Below are 19,977 nucleotides of genomic sequence, written 5' to 3' on the forward strand. Positions count from 1 at the left end.
TTTTAGAACATGGTTGAGTCCATAAAATAGGATTTGACTACACCTCCATTTAGAGCACAGTATAAGCTATCTTTTCATGGAAGAAGGTTTATATTCCTATAACTTGTATTAATTCTGCAACCCTTTAAAATGGAAGATAAGAAAGTCCATTTTCGGCACTTGATGCTTTGGGAACCAGACATAAATTGCTGCAGCTCGGCTGGGATGTGTTCCCCCCCCCCATATTCACCAGATATTGCTCCTTCGAAAAACAAAACCCTACACATATATGGTGGGCTTCCATATAGTTTCCTTCTACTAAATTCATTCACAAGGCTTTGGTCAGCATGAGGCTATAGTAGGGGACACTTGCCCAAGTGCCACGCAATGGGACTGAACCCAAAACCATCTGGCTACAAAGTAAGCTCCTCGGCCATTTATTATTATTATTATTATTATTATTATTACAAAAAACAAGCTAGGAATAGTAGTGTTGGAGATGGTAGTAATAATAGTAGTAGTAAAGACAGTGGTGGTGGAGGCAATAGTGGTGGTAGCAGTGGTGGTGGTAGTAGTGCTGATGATGGTAGCAGTGGTAGTAGTGATGGTGGTAGCAGTGGCAGTGGTGGTTGTAGTAGTGATGGTGGTAGCAGTGGCAGTGGTGGTTGTAGTAGTGATGGTGGTAGCAGTGGCAGTGGTGGTGGTAGTAGTGCTGGTGGTAGCAGTGGCAGTGGTGGTGGTAGTAGTGCTGGTGGTAGCAGTGGCAGTGGTGGTGGTAGTAGTGCTGGTGGTAGCAGTGGCAGTGGTGGTGGTAGTAGTGCTGGTGGTAGCAGTGGCAGTGGTGGTGGTAGTAGTGCTGGTGGTGGTGATAGTAGTAGTAGTAGTAGTAGTAGTAATGGTAATGGTGGTAGTGGTGATGGTAGTAGTATTTATGGTGGTAGTAGTAGTAGTGCTGGTGGTGGTAGTAGTAGTGGTTGTGGTAATGGTGGTAGTGGTGGTAGTAGTGGTGGTGGTTTTGGTGGTAGTAGACATGAAGCCAGTGTAACTTACCGACCGGTTATATGCCACAACTGAGAATATACACCAATCAACTAAAAAAATATAACTGCTCAAAAATGTAGCAGCAGCAGCAGCAGTAAATGCAAAAGAAAGGCACCATGTAGAAAGAAAGAGGTCGGAGGGTGAGACTGTTCTAGGGGGGGGAAGGGAGTGGTCGCTGCCTGATGATAAGAGAAAGGGACAAGACGGGACTTGCCTCTACAGAACAAAAATTGGTCAGTTGAACGTGTAGAGACATGGCTGGCTTTCCTAAATATCTCTCATGACACTTTTGAACAATGACCACAGTTATCAATAACCGGTGATACACAATAGGTGCTGGCGCGGGAGGCTGCGTGGCAAGAAGTTAAGGCAGCGAGCTGGCAGAATTGTTAGCACGCCGGGTGAAATGCGTAACCGTATTTCGTCTGCCGTTACTACGTTCCGAGTTCAAATTCCGCCGAGGTCGACTTTTGCCTTTCATCCTTTCGGGGTCGATTAAATAAGTACCAGTTACGCACTGGGGGGATGATGTAATCGACTTCATCCCTTTGTCTGTCCTTGTTTGTCCCCTCTGTGTTTAGCCCCTTGTGTGTAGAAAAGAAATAGGTATTTCGTCCGCCGCTGCGTTGTGAGTTCAAATTCCGCCGAGGTCGACTTTGCCTTTCATCCTTTCGGGGTCAATTAATTAAGTACCAGTTACGCACTGCGGGGATGATGTAATCGACTTCATCCCTTTGTCTATCCATGTTTGTCCTCTCTGTGTTTAGCCCCTTGTGGGTAGTAAAGAAATAAGAAGTTAGCTGCATAGCCACATGGTTCCGGGTTCAGTCCCACTGCACGGCACCTTGGGCAAGTGGCTTCTACTATAGCCTCGGGTCGACCGAAACCTTGTGAGTGGATTTGGTAGACGGAAACTGAAAGAAGCCCATTGTGTGTGTGAATATTTGTGTGTGCGTGTGTGTGTGAATATATGTGTGTGTAAGTATATTCTTTTCTTTTGCTGAATCATCATCATCATCATCATCATCATCTAACGTCTGCCTTCCACGCTAGCATGGGTGGGATGCACACACACATATATGTATGTGTGTTTGTTTATTCCCTGCCACTGCTCAACAACCAGTGTTTGTGTGTTTACGTCCCTGTAACTTGGCAGTTCAGCAAAAGAGATCCAATGGAATGAGCATCAGACTTGGAAAAAAAAAAAAATAAAGAAAAAGTCCTGGGGTAGATTTATTCGACCTTGTAGAATTTTTAATCAAATGATTCAAACCCTAGTTTTTTTTTGTTTATTTTTTTTTTTTGTAAGCCTGCCGAATCGCTACGTTACAGGGATGTAAACATACCAACACTGGATGCCAAGCAGTGGTGGGGTACAAACACAGACACATACACACCACTAACCACCACCATCGTCATCATCATCATCATTTAACATCTGTTTTCCTTGCTGGCATGGGTTGGATGGTTTGACAGGAGCTGACAAGCTGGAGGGCAACACCAGGCTCCAGTCATCTGTTCTGGCTTGGCTTCTACAGCTGGATGCCCTTCCTAACACCAGCCACTTTACAAAGCATGCTGGGTGCTTTTTATGTGGCACCAGCACAGGTGAGCTTCTTTCAGTTTCCACACATAAGGCTTTGCTGAGCTCAAGGCTAGAGGAGAAGACACTTACTCGTGGTGCCACGCAGTGAGATTTAACCTGAAACTAAGCGGTTGGGGAACTTCTTACCACACAACCAATATGCTTTTTTTTTTCAACTTTTTTTAAAGAAATGTTAGAGTGCAATCTGAGTGAGATTTGGCTGCTATATCCAGTTGGTTGAGTGGCTGCCTAAAGACCTGTTGATGTATAAATATCTCCCGATGGTTTACAGAGACTCGCCAATTGCAATAATGTAACCTGAGCTTTCACTTCTGATTAACTCGTTATGTTTTCAATTACGCTAATTCAATGTCTGTGCTACACAAGCTCCAACGAAGACCAGCCTTGGTGACATTAAAATACTTTTGACTGCTAGACACTTTGAAGCCTGTTACAGACATCCCAGGACCGTCCCTTGCATGTGCTAATGACCTCAGCAGCTATTTTGATATTGATTTATGACTACTGAATCAGTCTGAAGTGTTGAATTCAGACAATGTCAGCTCCGAGAGAACATTGTTGCCTACAGTAATCATCATCATCATCGTCATCATTTAACGTCTGCCTTCCATGCTGGCATGGGTTGGATGGTTTGATAGGGGCTGGCCAGGCAGAAGACTGCCCCAGACTTCTGTCTGTTTTGGCAAGGTTTTTACAGCCAGATGCCCTTCCTAACACCAACCACCCCATAGAGTGGTCAGAGTACTTTTTTACATGGCACCAGCAACACAGGTGAGGTCACTTTTGGCATGGCTTTTACAGCTGCAATAAGTGTGTGAATCCGAGAGGGGAATATGTTGGATAAAATCATAATTAACTGATCCTCTTGCATTTTCTTTTACCCAAGGCCAGGAACTTTTGAGCACCCTCTGGTGTGTGTGTGGCCATGCTGGAGCACCACCTTTAGTCGAGCAAATCGACCCCAGGACTTATTCTTTGTAAGCCTAGTACTTATTCTATCGGTCTCTTTTGCCAAACCGCTAAGTTACTGGGACATAAACACACCAGCATCGGTTGTCAAGCAATGTTGGGGGGACAAACACAGACACACAAACATACACACACACATACATACATACATATATATATATATATATATATATATATATACGACGGGCTTCTTTCAGTTTCCATCTACCAAATCCACTCACAAGGCTTTGGTCGGCCTGAGGCTATAGTAGAAGACACTTGCCCAAGGTGCCACGCAGTGGGACTGAACCTGGAACCATGTGGTTGGTAAACAAGCTACTTACCACACAGCCACTCATGTTGGGCATCATTCTGATACTTCATCCGATTGCCATTCCGATAAATAAAACAATATGTATCAAAACAAAAGCAAGGGAGACAAAACACAAAAAACATTAAAAAAAGTGAGGTCTGACTTACTGGATCTCGTTAAAGCTTTGTTTAACCTGATCTTGGTATCCTGCTTCTCACTCCCTCGGTCAAGGTCACCGTTAGTAATAAGGGAGTGACAATCGAAATTTTCAGATTCCCGTTCAATATTGTGGCTGAATGCGTTTCCCTGTTGAAAGTTTTTCCACGAGGTAGCAACTGTTGAATTGCCAGCAAGTGGCAAGGCGGCTTTTACGTGTGAAGTTCGGCTAGCTGGAATGGAAGAGTCCAACATATCGGTCCTTGGCGTAGCGATGGCTGTAGTGACATAGCTCTCGTTCAAAACACGTACTTCAGTGGGGACAAACATTCTTCGGCCTGCTTCAGACACGCCCACCACTTTAGAATTAGCTTTCCGTTGATCTTCAAATATGTCTTCATCTGAATGGCAAACTTTTTTAGGATTCACATCTGAAGTTCTTTTGGGAAGATTCACAGCATAAGCATCGTTAGTACCGTAATTTTTGCCATTTGCTGAGATAGAAGAGAAGGAGGAAAAAAAAAATGAAGAGAGAAATGCATAAAACAGAATCAAAATTATCTCTGGAGATATGCTGTGACTGCAAAGACCCGACAAATAATGTGAGTTCATGGCTGCTTCCTGCACCAGTTTCGCATAGCCCCAGCCCGTCCAAAGTACCTTGGATTGCAGAATGACCTGCTGTGCTTACCTTGGATCATAGAGTAACCTGCTGTACTGGAGGAGACCTATTGAGTCAAGTACATCAACATCGAAATAAATATCAAATGGAAATTGTAGTTACGATACCTGTCCCGGCGGCACGTAAAAAGCACCATCCAAACGTGACCGATGCCAGCGCCGCCTTGACTGGCTTCTGTGCTGGTGGCACGTAAAAAGCACCCACTACACTCACAGAATGGTTGGCATTAGGAAGGGCATCCAGCTGTAGAAACACTGCCAGATCAGACTGGAGCCTGGTGCAGCCTCCTGGCATCCCAGACCCCAGTCGAACCATCCAACTCATGCTAGCACAGAAAACGGACGTTAAACGATGATGATGATGAAGTGAGGAGGGAATTGAAATGTAAATAATTCAGGTCAGGTATAGGGCCATGTGGTGGTACCTCCACCATGGAGGCATGTGCTATTGCCTCCAAGAAATCTCCCAGTCAATCTCCATCTCAGCAAGATACTTCCTCATCTGCTGTGACAAAGAGGCATGTGGCCGACCAGCATGAGCCATCACCGTAGCGAGATCCTCAGAGAAGAGCATACAAGAAGCAGGATCCAACTCGGAAGATCAAGCGACATGACCAAACGGTCTAAGGGTTAGAGTTAGGATCATTCAAGTAACAGGATGAATCCCAATTTACAAGTATAGCCATTGGTTGAATATGGAACCCAACTCATCTTTCTTGGGCACAGTTCTTTCCCAACCCCACCCCACCCCACCTAATTACATTATCCTGTGTGTTCTCTATTTTTCAAGAGAGTAGGATCTGATCTGAGGGGAGATTTGGTTGCTATTTCTAGCAGATCGAGCAACCATGTAGAAGCTCCCCTGATGGCTCTCCTGCACATTATGTCTCATGTGAAGCTGACTGAGGCCCCTCACAGTAACAACAACAACAACAATTATGAACTGCTACTTACCACAAGGAACAACTTTCCGCTTAATTTTCCTGGATTCTTTGGGAGCTACAGTGGGAACTTTTAATACCTATCAAACAGAAAGAAAAACAATATTAGAAAAAAAAAAATATATATATATAGGCGCAGGAGTGGCTGTGTGGTAAGTAGCTTGCTTACCAACCACATGGTTCCGGGTTCAGTCCCACTGCGTTGCACCTTGGGCAAGTGTCTTCAACTATAGCCTCGGGCCGACCAGAGCCTTGTGAGTGGATTTGGTAGACGGAAACTGAAAGAAGCCCATTGTGTGTGTGTGTGTATGTCTGTGTTTGTCCCCCTAGCATTGCTTGACAACCGATGCTGGTGTGTTTATGTCCCCGTCACTTAGCAGTTCGGCAAAAGAGACCGATAAAATAAGTGCTGGGCTTACAAAGAATGTCCCGGGGTCGAGTTGCACGACTAAAGGCAGTGCTCCAGCATGGCCGCAGTCAAATGATTGAAACAAGTAAAAGGGTAAAGGGTATATATATATATAAACCATCATATTATTTCAAACAAGAAAACAAAGTACAACAGGCACAGACATGGCTGTATGGTTAAGGCACTTGCTTTCCAACCATGTGGTCTTTGGTTCAAACCCACTGCATGGCACTTTGGGCAAGTGCCTTCCACTATAGCTCCAGCCAACCGAAGACGTCTGAGTGGATTTCAAAGACAGAATTTGATAAGAAGCTTGCCATATATGTGTTTGTGTGTATGTGTGTGTGTCTATATATAAATATATATATTTATAATCATCATCATTTAATGTCTGCTGTCCATGTTGGCATGGGCTGGACGGTTTGACCAGAGCTGGTAACCTGGGTGGGGGCTGCACCAGACTCCAGCCTGGTTTGGCATAGTTTCTACTGCTGGACACCTTTCCTAAGGACAACCACTTTACAGAGTGTGCTGGGTGCTTTTACACCACAAGCAAGATCTTAATACTTCTACTGTAAGGTGTCTGTATGTGTGTGTGTACATATATATATATAATGCTATTGCGCCTGCGATCCACCTATGTCACTGCTGGTGATATCATCAATTTTAAAATTTATCCACAGATAATACAAACAGTAGTGACATCTGATTTCAAATCTCAGTGTTTGAATGCTTTGCTTATACATACATACATACATACAAATATATATATATATATATATAATATATATATATATATACAAACACACAAACAATATATACATATGTATACATATACACACACAAACAATATATACATATGTATACATACACATACAAACAATATTATATACATATGCATACATACACACACATACATACATACAGAGAGAGAGAGAGATTGCTTGAAGTGATGTACAGATTTCACATTAAGAAAAAGGAGGTGGTCAGAATTTTGGATAATTAAGTATGTATATTATATATATTGTATGTGTGTGTGTTTGTCTATATATATATGTGTGTGTGTGTACATACATACACACATACAAATTCATATATGATTATACATACATGCAGTTGTGTGTAGCTTCTATACTACCCACCGTTACGCAATCTAGGTAAATATAAACCAAATACTTACATGTGTGCGCACATCATCATCGTCATCACCGTCATCACCACCATCATCATCATAATCACAACCAGAATTGTTATTACTATTAATCCAACCTAGAAAAACGTTATTGGAAAAAGGGGGGGAAAAAAAAATAAAGAGATTTTAGAACCGAATAATGAATGAATGCTTGTAGTTGGAGGTAAGAAACAGGTGCCGGGAGACGAAGAACAGAGACCAAACATGTCATGGCTCGCAGGGACAGTACCAAACGAGAGACAAACATAGCACAGGAGAAAAAGAGGTGTTTTCTCAACTCTCATAAATTTAAACACAAGTGGTTTATTATTATTATTTTTTTTTTAATACTGATGATTTTCTATCAGCATTCAAGAAAAGCAAAAATAGCAATATAAAACTGGTACAGCTCTCTAAATCATCAGCTCCAGTCAAACCGTCTAACCCATGCCAGCATGGAGAGTGGACTTTAAATGATGATGAGGATCTGGGTGTGGCTGTGTGGTAAGAAGCTTGCTTCCCACCCACATGGTTCCATGTTCAATCCCACTGCGTTGTACCTCGAGCAAAGTGTCTTCTGCCAAAGCCTTGTGAGTGGATTTGGTAGACGGAAACCGAAAGAAGCCTGTTGTGTGTGTATATATATATATATATATACATACATACATGTAAATGTTTGTGTGTGTGTGTGTTTGTCATTCGACTCCAGCATGGCCACAGCCAAATGACTGAAACAAATAAAAGAATATATATATATATATACATAGGCACAGGAGTGGCTGTGTGGTAAGTAGCTTGCTTATAAACCACGTGGTTCCAGGTTCAGTCCCACTGCATGGTACCTTGGGCATTGTTCTAATCCCTTCCTCAAATATATATATACTCTCTACTCTCTTTTACTCTTTTACTTGTTTCAGTCATTTGCCCAAAGTACCATGCAGTGGGATTGAACCTGGAACCATGTGGGTGAGAAGCAAGCTTCTTACCACACAGCCACACCCAGATCTTCATCCTCATTTAACGTCCACTCCCCATGCTGGCATGGGTTAGACGGTTTGACCGGAGCTGATGAGTTGGAGAGCTGTACCAGGTTCCAGTCTAATTTGGCATGGCTTCTACAGCTGGATGCCCTTCCTAACGCCAACCACTTCAGGAGTGTAATGGGTGCTCTTACATGCGACCGGCATGGGTGCCATTTACCTGATACCAGCAATGATCACGAGGATTCACGGATGGGTACCATTTAATGGCACCGACAACAACCATGACTATGAGTCATGTGTGGGTGCCATATCTTTTATCTTTTACTTGTTTCAGTCATTTGACTGTGGCCATGCTGGGGCATCGCCTTGAAAGGTTTTTTTAGTCAAACAAATCATTAACTCCTCCAGGAATGTACTTTTTTTAAAGCCTGGTACTCATTGCTGAACCGCTAAGTTATGGGGAAGCAAACACGTGTGTATGTGTGCACATACGTGTGTTTGTGTGTACCCCTGACAAGACATCATGTGATGGTTGTCAACAAACAATCATCTTCATACAAACAGGGTTGTTCATTTCAACATGTGTAGCTGGGGAGGTGGATGTTACCTCACTTGGAAACAGGTGAGGGTTGACAACAGGCATCCGAGTCTAGAAAATTAGCCACAGCAAATTCCCTCTGACCCAGGCCAGCAAGGGAAAGGGGATGCTAAGTGATGATAATGATGATGCAAATGACGATGATGATGATGATGATGATGATGATGACAGCAAAAGGCCAGACACTTGTAGGGAGATACAGATGGTTAGAAATGACTTGAGTTATTATTTTACTAATCTCACCATGACCACCACAAAGATAAAAGCAAAGTTGACCCACCACCACCACCGCTACCACCAGCTGGGTTTGAACTCAGAACACGGAGGGACAAAACTTATAGACTGCAAAGGTGTTCAGTCAGCTCTAAATTATAGTTCAGCTAATATAATTAGCAGTGTGTGTCTCCATCGTTGATCGCCCCTGCCCTCTGTCACAAACATCAAAAGTAATTAGTTGCTATTGTCATTTCTGTCTGAATTCCCAGCTGTCTGGTTAGCTGAATACACTTAACTGTTCATGTATAAACTGTGTCTGTCTGTCTGTCTGTAAGTATGTACGTATGCATGATGATCAGAAACAAGTCTAAGCCCTGGAAAGTGGAACCTTTCAGTTTATCTCTCCTTGTTTCTTTTCTGTGTATCTTTCTGTCGAAGAGCGTAGGCTCGAAACGTAAAAGACTTGTTCTATTTCTATTCCTGAGTGCCATACTAATACATTTGTTTGTTTGTACTCCACCTGCCTTCGTCTTTTGTTTATTTTCGTAAACCTTCCCGTTTTATATATATATATATATATGATATATGATGTATAAAAACATGTAATATACAAATAAATATCTGTAAATATAAAACCATCTGAATTTCTGAGTACCTCATTTCTTCTAATATAAAATACCTGTACATTATCTCCAAACCTTCTAATATATATATATATGTGACCGCGTGTGTACCGTTGGCGATTTTTTCCCTCTGTCTTCCCTTCTCTGGATCTTTCCTTCTCCTATGTTTCCGACGAAGAGCTCCGCTCGAAACGTTAAACCCTCCTTCTTTCCTGAGCGTCCAATAATACTATATTTGTTCCACGTCCTCGCGTTGTTGTGTTTTTTTGTGCTTTCTTGTTTGGATTAACTTTATATATATATATATATATATATATATATATTAAGGTGTAGGAGTGGCTGTGTAGTAAGTATCTTGCTTACCAACCACATGGTTCCGGGTTCAGTCCCACTGCATGGCACTTTGGGCAAGTGTCTTCTATAATAGCATCGGGCTGACCAAAGCCTTGTGAGTGGATCTGGTAGACGAAAACTGAAAGAAGCCCATCGTATATATGTGTGTGTATATATATGTATGTATGTATGTATATGTTTGTGTGTCTGTGTTTGTCCTCCCAACATTGCTTGACAACTGATGTTGGTGTGTTTACATCCCCGTAACTTAGCAGTTCGGCAAAATCGACCAATAGAATAAGTACTAGGTTGACAAAGAATAAATCCTGGGGTCGATTTGGTTGACTAAAGGCAGTGCTCCAGCGTGGCCACTGTCAAATGACTGAAACAAATAAAAGAATAAACGAATGTATGTACATAATATATCATCATTGTCAACATTTAACGTCTGTTGTTCATGCTAGCATGGTTTGGACGGTGTGACCAAAGCTAGCAAGCCAGATTTGGGGGGGGGATGTTGCATCAGACTCCAGTTTGTTTTGACATGGTCTCTACAGCTGGATGCCCTTCCTAAGGCCAACCATTTTACCAAGTGTACTGGGTGCTTTTCGTGACACCACACAGGCACTTTTACATGGCACCACACAGGTGCTTTTATGTGACACTGCACAGATGCCTTTATGTGACGCCCTGTATGTATGTAGGTGTGCATATATATATATATATCATCATCATCATCATCATCATCATCATGATATATATATATATATGCACACCTACATACATACAGTATATATATATATAGAAGTAAATATATGGCACAACGAAGTACCGATATTATATATATATATATCTTATACATAAATGGCAATTTCTGTCTGTCTATCTGTTACCATCTTGGTGCCTACACCAGTGAACCAACCTTGACAAAACTTTGCATACATGTTAAACTAAAATCCAGTTGAATTACAGGCTAATTGGATTTCAATAAAAATCTATAATGGGGGCCCCTCTGGTGGTGTGTGTGGGGTGGCATTTCCCAGTATTACAGGTCAACTCATTTTTACTCGCTTGGGCTATTATTTGATAAAATGAGAAGGATGCAAGAGTGTTAGTGTGAGGGGAAATATGGTGGCATAGTGAGTGTAGCTGACATCAGGGAAGGGGAGGACAAAGTGGCGTAAGTGGCAATGGGATGGTAACATTAATACAGTTGTTATTCAGGGATATACACACAATGCTGCACACATACTTTCGGAAATACATAGATACATGCAAGCACACACACACACACACATATATATATATATATACATACATATATCTGTCTACTACACACCAGTGTATGTTTGTAAATGTGTGTGTGTGTTTGTGTGGGTTACATGCTTGTCTGTCTCTCTACTTTTGTAGGGTCTTCCCAGTTACTACTACATATTGTGAAATTTCTAAATTATGTCAAAATTTTAAAATTTGGTGTATTGAAATGATTTTCCACGTTAAATCAGATTTTATTATTGATTTATTACAGAAAAATGTTACTGAGGTTTAAAGTTTAATCAATTTTACTTAATCAGAAAACAGGATTTGGAAGCTGGAATTTTCTACATGATAGCTATCACAAAATGAAAGCAAAGCATTACGACAACTAAAGTTGTCAGAACTTCTGAAGTTTTGATAAGTTTTAATGAATGAAGTCATGTGGAACGGTTGAACAGACATGTGAATAATTTAAAAAGGAAAAAAATCCTCAACAAAGTTTTTTTGTCAAAAAATCTGTTTTGACCAAGAGGCCTTTCTCTCAGGGAAGGAATGGTCTGACATGGAATTAAACAAAAACTTACAGAAGACGTTCTATTGTAAAAATTGCCCAGCAATGACAGGCTATTCAGCTAGTGTGTGTGTGTGTATATATATATATATATATATATACATATAGATATATGCATACACAATTTCATGTATGTATGTATGTATGTATATACATATATAAATTATATATACACACATACATGTATGTATGTATGTATCAGTTATAATAGGTGTCTATTACTAATAACTCTGGAGGACAAACTTCTCTCTCTCTCCCTCTCTCTTTCTCTCTTTACAAGTCCCATGCATATGGGAAAACCTACTTTTTTCCATCAAGGACTTATAGGCCCCATTATTAGACTATTTTCTTTAGTCATTGCACGGTGATGACTTATAAGCTTAAAGCTTATAAAATACTATTATTACCTTTTTACAGATTATGTATACACACACACACACATATATATACATGTATGTACATTTATACATATCTCTATTTACCAAATTCATTCACAGAGCATTGGTTGACCCAGGGCCACAATAGAAGACACTTGCCCAAGGTACCCCACAATGGGGATTGAACCCAAAAGTGTTTTCCTTAATCACACAGCTTTGCCTCTGCCCATACACTATAAATAAATGATACAAAAGAACATACATTGTATTCAATGAAGTCCTTTCAATGCATTATGCTGAAAGTAAATTAACTACAACTATGGATATTTATTACCTATAGAAAACGCACAGGTATTCACGAGTACAAAAAATAAATAAATAATTAACCTCTTTTTGTTTGTATTTAGTATTTTTGCAGAGAGAGAGAACGGGAGAGAGAAGTTAGTCGTCCAGAGTTATTAGTAACAGACACCTATTATAACTGATATTAGTAAACCCGTCACAGAGGGATAATAAATAGCCCTGGCCAATTCCCAATACGCTATTTTGAATGACATTATTAGAAGGGACCTTGATGCGGCTGGCTCCCTGTTCTGACTGCAGGGACAGTGAGCTCCCCCAACAGAATAACCCTCTTCCCATTCGAGGAAAAACAGATCCTTTGTCTGGGACATGACGTGCAGTAGCACATACTCCGACTTTGCTGCACTGGCTACAAACCCAAGTATTGCCCACCCGTAAATGCAGAAGAGAGAAAAGCAAATAAATACAGACACCTGACCCTGTATTTATTTATCGGTTGTGCCAATTTACACCCCTATCAGTTTATGCTGGTCACCATTGAGACCTCAAGTTTTCTTGGACCCCAACTACCAATTTCTTGTGCAAAACCAGGATAACAAGGGCCTGTCCGAGAAATGAGCCCCACAAGGTGGAGTGGCTACTCTAGCAACGCCATCATGATTATGACCACAGGACGTGGTTGAGCACACCATTTGTTCTGGGGGTGCATGGACCATCATCACCTCCCTCTCTTCTATCTACTGCTTAATTCCCTCTGCTTTTTTTTCTTTTTCTTTGTTTCCTTGTAATTGTAATTAAAAAAAATAATCGGTGACCCTTTGGTCACGAATGACTATGGGATTGCACCTAGAAAGTTACCCTCCGAGGCACAAGTCCAGGCAAGGTTGTTTACGGAAGGCCAGCAGCCGCCCATGCATACCAGCCTCCTCTCTCCACGCCACCGATGTTATCCAAGGGAAAGGCGAAGGGACCGATAGGGCTTGGCACCAGTGACGTAGCAACTCGTTTCTACAGCTGAGTGAACTGGAGCAACGTGAAGTAAAGTGTCTTGCTGAAGAACACAACACGCAGCCCAGTCCGGGATTCAAACTCACAACCTCAAGGTCGTAAGTTCAACGCTCTAACCACTGAGCTATGCACCTTCACAAAATAATAATAATAATAAAGCAACATAAATATGAAAGCTATCAACACAGGTATAAACATGTTGACTCTCCTCCACACATATGCACAGGAGGATAATCAGTGCAAACAAAGACTATAATGAATAAGGTGAGTATCAGGTAACCCTTTTCTTCTCGTTAGTTAAACGAGTTTACTTACAAACGAATGAAATATAATAATTGATGAATAATTCATCAGTCTTTTGAAAGAGAACCAATCTGGGAAAGAGGAGGCGGGGGGGAGCTAGTGAGTGAGAAATTCCAAAGAAACAATATAATGAATAAAGGAAGGTGTGAGAGAAAGAGAGAGATAGATTGATAAGGTGGAGGGGAGAGGAAGGAGACAGACAGAGAAGGTGGGGAGAGAGACAAGATAGGCTGAGAGAATTTTACAGTGCTGTAAAAACAGGTCAATTTTTGTTGACATAGTCAAATTGAGCGTGGTGGTTGCCAGTGCCGCCGCTGGACTGGTTCCCGTGCAGGTAGCACGTAGAAAACACCTTTTGAGCATATGGTCGTTGCCAGTACTGCCTGGCTAGGCCCTCGTGCTGGTGGCATGTAAAAGCATCCACTGTTCTTTGTAAGCCTAGTACTTATCCTATCGGTCTCTTTTGCCAAACTGCTAAGCTACAGGGATATAAACACACCAACACTGGTTGTCAAGCAATAGTGGGAGTACCCTACACAAACACACACACAATATTATATATATATATATATATATATATATAATATATAATATATATATATATAATATATATATATACACATACACACACGATGGGCTTCTTTCAGTTTCTTCCTGCCTATCAATCCACTCACAAGGCTTTGGTCGGCCCGAAGCTATAGTAGAAGACACTCGCCCAAGATGCTATGTAGTGGGACTGATGCCGGAACCATGTGGTTGGTAAGCAAGCTACTTATCACACAGTCACTCATGCGCCTATATATGCATTTATATATCATAAATTTGTTCGTTTTTACAACAAAAGTATTATTGCAAAGTTTAATTATATTTCGAGTTCATTGCTCAAAGTGTCACTCACAACTCAGGGGTCTTCAGTAGAAGTGATTATGTGAACTCACGAGAGAGAGAGGGAGGAAAAGAGAGAGATTGAGGCTATGCGTGAGAAAAGAAATAAAATGTAATGAATTTTTCCCAATGTTATAGCTATAATTATTCATTTGCATTTATCTGCATAGTAATAACAAAGTAATTAAATAATAATATCAGAGGTTGCTTTTTTTTTTCTTTCTATGTCAACATTTAATAATGGGATTGACTGATAGGATAGCCCATATAATATGACTTGGTGATGGTGAGTGGGTGTGTTGGTCAAGGAGAAAACCATTTCTCTTTCTCTCTCTTTTACTTGTTTCAGTCATTTGACTGCGGCCATGCTGGAGCACCGCCTTTAATCAGGCAAATCGACCCCGGGACTTATTCTTTTGTAAGCCCAGTACTTATTCTATCGGTCTCTTTTGCCGAACCGTTAAGTAACGGGGACATAAGCACACCAGCATCGGTTGTCAAGCAATGCTAGGGGGACAAACACAAACACACACATATATATATATATACATATATACAACGGGCTTCTTTCAGTTTCCGTCTACCAAATCCACTCACAAGGCTTTGGTCGGCCCGAGGCTATAGTAGAAGACACTTGCCCAAGGTGCCACGCAGTGGGACTGAACCCGGAACCATGTGGTTGGTAAACAAGCTACTTACCACACAGCCACTCCTGAGCATTTGTGATAAATAAGTTTGTAAACAGTTTGAATTCCTGGACGAAGCTATTTTATTTCTATTCACAGGAGAAAGGGATCACACAAATTTAGAAAATCATTATTATTATTATTACCTCCGCCTTATTTTCAGTCGCGTTTGTTTGTTTGTCTGTGGACAAGATATCTCAAGAACTGCTGGATGGATTCAGATGAAACCTTCAGGAATGTTTGGCCTCATGACTGGCACGAACTGATTAGATTTGGGGATTGATCCGGTACCAGACAAGGATTCTGGATTATTTTTCCGTTTTTTTTTTTACTTAATTTTTGACAGCGGTCAGCTTCATTTTTAGTATTCTTGTTTGTGAGAGCAGTTGAGTTTATTTCAGATATTCTCATTTTAAAAATCATCTCTGGCCAATCGTTCAGAGGACTATGGTGTTGCTTTGGCAGAGGTTTGCACTGTCTCAGTGCTCTTGTTATTATTATTATTATTATCATCCAAATCCTGCCACGGTTAACTGTCTTTCATCCTTTTCGGGTCAGTGAAATAAGTACCAGCTGAGCATTGGGGTCAATGTAATCAACTAGCGCCCCTCCCCCAAAATGTCAGGCCTTGTGCCTTTTTGTAGAAAGGATTATTATTATTATTATTATTATTATTAAGGTGGCAAGCTGGGCAAAATGCTTAGCAGCATTTCATCTGCCTTCATGTCCTGAGTTCAAATTCCACCGAGGTTGACTTTGCTTTCATCCTTTCGGGGGGGTTCAATAAAATAAGTACCAGTTATGCACTGAGGTCGATGTAATGGACTAGTCCCCTCCCTCAAAATTTCAGGCCTTCTGCCTTTAGCAGAAAGGATTATTATTATTATTATTATTAAGGCAGTAAGCTGGCAGTATTGTTAGCACACCAGGCAAAATGCTTAGCGGTATTTCATTCACCTTTATGTTCTGAGTTCAAATTCCGCTGAGGCCAAGGTCAACTTTACCTTTCAGGGTCGGTAAATTAAGTACCTATTTCTTTATTACCCACAAGGGGCTAAACAAGGACAGACAAATGATTAAGTCGATTACATCGACCCCAGTGCGTAACTGGTACTTATTTAATCGACCCCGAAAGGATGAAAGGCAAAGTCGACCTCGGCAGAATTTGAACTCAAAATGTAACGGCAGACGAAATACGGCTACGCGTTTTGCCCGGCGTGCTAACGTTTCTGCCAGGTCACCGCCAGGGTCAGTAAATTAAGTACCAGTGAAAAAATGGGGTTGATGTAATCTATGTACCCCCTACTCCAAAATTTCAGGCCTTATGCCTAAAAAAGAAAGGGAAGAGGGGGAAAAAAAAAATCTATGGTTGTTAAGAAGAACTTAAAGTACTTTAGCAGTTATTTCCTGTGAAGTTTCACAAAGTGAACTATGTAGAAAGCTTATCAATAAAAGGCAACGCAAAATCCACTCCTTGATGAAGCAAAAAGGTAGGGAGAGGGAGCAGCGGAGATAGCTGAGAGAAAGAGCAATGAGTGCCGAGATTATTATAAGGATACTTTGAACTGTTTGTTTTTTTTTCAACACATTCCATGGCATTTTGACAACTTTATCAACATTCCATTGAAAAATTTTCTTTCATGGAAACATTGAAGAAACTATTTGCCAATATAACATGGCAGTCCTGGTTAAGATGAATGCTACTAACAAATGCATTCATCCTAACCAGGGCTGCCACGTAGGCGCAGGAGTGGCTGTGTGGTAAGTAGCTTGCCTACCAACCTAATGGTTCTGGGGTCATTCCCACTGTGTGGCACCTTGGGCAGGTGTCTTCTACTATAGCCTCGGGCCGACCAAAGCCTTGTGAGTGGATTTGGTAGACGGAAACTGAAAGAAGCCCCTTCGTGTAAAAAGCACCCACTACACTCATGGAGTTGTTGGCGTTAGGAAGGGCATCCAGCCACAGAAACACTGCCAGATCAGACTGGAGCCTGGTGCAACCTCCTGGCTTCCCAGACCCCGGTCAAACCGTCCAACCCATGCTAGCATGGAAAACGGACGTTAAACAATGATGATGATATATATGTATGTGTGTGTATATGTTTGTGTGTCTGTGTTTGTCCCCACAACATCGCCTGACAACCGATGCTGGTGTGCAAAAGAGGCCGACAGAATAAGTACTGGCTTACAAAGAATAAGTCCTGGGGTCGATTTGCTCGACTAAAGGCGGTGCCCCAGCATGGCCGCAGTCAAATGACTGAAGCAAGTAAAAGAAGTAAAGAGTAATCGTTAGAGTGCTGTTATTGAATGTCTCTCGTTGCAGCAGACAATGAGGCACAGTGCAGTCTTTAGGGGCCTATCGGATCCTTGTCAAACCGTCCAACTCAGCCAGCACAGAACGGACGCTCAACGATGGTGACAATGATGATGATGATGATATATAAGGTTGCTAGATAGAACTGCAGTTTTTGAAACCGATCTAGAGTCTATTGCTTGCAATTAATGTACACACTCTTAGAGTTCTTATCCAAACTAGTTCTGCCAAAGAAAAATTGAAAAAAAAAAAAAAAAGCTTTGCTTCTTTCAGTAAACATCGTTTTAAAAAGGGAGAATGAAAAAATATCTGAATCTTATCACATCCATGCATTTTATAAGCAGCACCCATTCTAAATTTACCGTTCTTTTATTCACGCCCAAACAATTAGCGACGCATCAATACCTTCTTCTTCTAGACACGAAATTATAATTCCCATAACTTATTTTTATGTGTGAAGAAATTAAGCGAGCTGAACAAATTTTACTTCTAACCATGACCTCCATACTGAAATATTAGTGACTTGGCATTTTGTTGATGATAAATAATTAGAGATATAGTAAGATGGCATAGATTTAGGAATATATATACTATGATTTATCCGAAATAATAAAGGGATTTATTAACCATAATAACAAAGCAGAAATAAGCGAAGTTATTAGAGTGTCGAATGGGTCTGGTTTTGAACCTTTGTAAGAAGTCAAATGTCTGTAGGTTTGGTGTATGTATGTATGTATGTAAGAATTTTGAAGAGTGTTTATTGTCCGTGTTTGTGGCAATTTACTCAAGTCCACGTCCACAACTGTGAGTTCGAAACCCGCAGTTGTGAATTTGTCGGCACAAAGTTACAGACGTGGCTTCAAATGTTGAGAGACATACACGAAACTCTCGGCCTTTGAGTCAGTTTCGTAGCCATCTGCCGATTGTTTTATGGTTAATAAAACCCTTGGGATAAATCATTGTAGACATTCCCAAGGCTATGTCATCTTACTATGTCCGAGACATCTCTTACAGCTGAAAATCAGTTCGCTAACGTTATCCAAGAGACACACACATGTAAAAATCGTCTCTAACAAGGCACAAGCGGGAATCGAAACCCTGACGGGGGGTCAGGATTTGATCGAACTCCCATCATTTACTGGTATTTATTTTACTGGCTCCATCAATCATTACAATAGTTACACAAGTCGAAACTGATTCCGACAGCGAAATTGAAATGTAAACGAGAAGAAAACACAATATATGAAGTCATTGTTTCGACCAATAAACAGATTTAACGGTTGTTTTCTGAGATATTTCTTAATTCTTTGAGAATTAAAACGAAAAAAACTGGACAATAAACGGTAAAACCCAATAAACACCTGAACCTAAGACAAATGATTTGGTTTTAATCATTACTTTTAATCGTTGATATGAAGATTACTCATCATAAAAACATACATACAGCGATCAGCTGTTATTATCTTTGTCATGATTGTAGTTTATTTAACCGTTTAGTGTTCAGATTATTCTGTCAAATGTGATATTTGTTTATTTATATTGCTTTGAATTAATCATGCATTATCTTGTAGTTTAGAGATTTCAGTGATGTGATGATTTTTTAGTTTTAGAACGACATGGTTGGGCTGAGATGAAAGGTGAGATCTGGTCAGTTCCAATATATAACAGGTTAAATAGTTTGGCCAGATATGGCCGGTTTGAATGCTAAAAAGGGTTAAAGATAAATACATCATTTGCTTCACAAAAACATTTGTCTTTGGGTCTGGAGGCGAGAGAAAGAGGCAGAGCTGGAATCGTGGATGGAACTAAATCAGTATGTTACTAGTATTGAATTGTATCGACCGTAGAGACGGTATATCCTTGACATTTAAAGGGGGAATATCCGTCAACATCCGTATAATAATAATAATAATAATAGAAAAAAGACATTCCTTCGCCTCCGACCTCGAATTATCAAAACAAATCCATCAGAATTTGGCCTCCAACAACCTGTAGAACAGCAATTTAGAGGCGAAAGACCGAACATAGAGACACATTAGCATTAGAGAATTACCTGCTTTAGGGAAAACCCTGCGATACTCAGCAGGGTGTGACGAGTCCATGCTACAAAAGCCGAATGTCGACAATAATTTCTCCAACAACTCAACGTTTCCACTTTACAAATTTCACCGCCATGTTAAAGCTTTGGCTCGCAAAGCATTGTGGGAAGCTGTTGCCATGGTTGTGACAGTCTAACAACTATGGAAGAGCTGAAAGAGGCTACACTCAACCTGGT

At 40.8% G+C, this 19,977-nt stretch overlaps 1 protein-coding gene across 3 annotated transcripts in view; it reads right to left on the minus strand.

The window, feature by feature from the left end:
• LOC115223371 (centrosome-associated protein 350) overlaps nt 1-19,921 on the minus strand; it is a 98,194-nt gene extending 78,273 nt beyond the window's left edge. For 2 of the 3 annotated variants that reach the window (XM_036512338.1, XM_036512339.1), the window contains exons 1-4: nt 19,756-19,921; nt 7,255-7,343; nt 5,679-5,745; nt 4,055-4,537 (exon numbers count right to left, since the gene is read on the minus strand). In XM_036512338.1, coding sequence (XP_036368231.1) covers nt 4,055-4,537; nt 5,679-5,745; nt 7,255-7,343; nt 19,756-19,804 — 688 coding nt within the window. In that variant the 5' untranslated portion in view covers nt 19,805-19,921. The remainder of the gene's footprint in view (nt 1-4,054; nt 4,538-5,678; nt 5,746-7,254; nt 7,344-19,755) is intronic. The other variant, XM_029793867.2, reaches the window with a different exon arrangement.
• Between the last annotated feature and the right edge of the window lie 56 nt (nt 19,922-19,977).

The sequence above is a fragment of the Octopus sinensis genome, linkage group LG23, assembly GCF_006345805.1.
Source record: "Octopus sinensis linkage group LG23, ASM634580v1, whole genome shotgun sequence".
Lineage (NCBI taxonomy): Eukaryota > Metazoa > Mollusca > Cephalopoda > Octopoda > Octopodidae > Octopus > Octopus sinensis.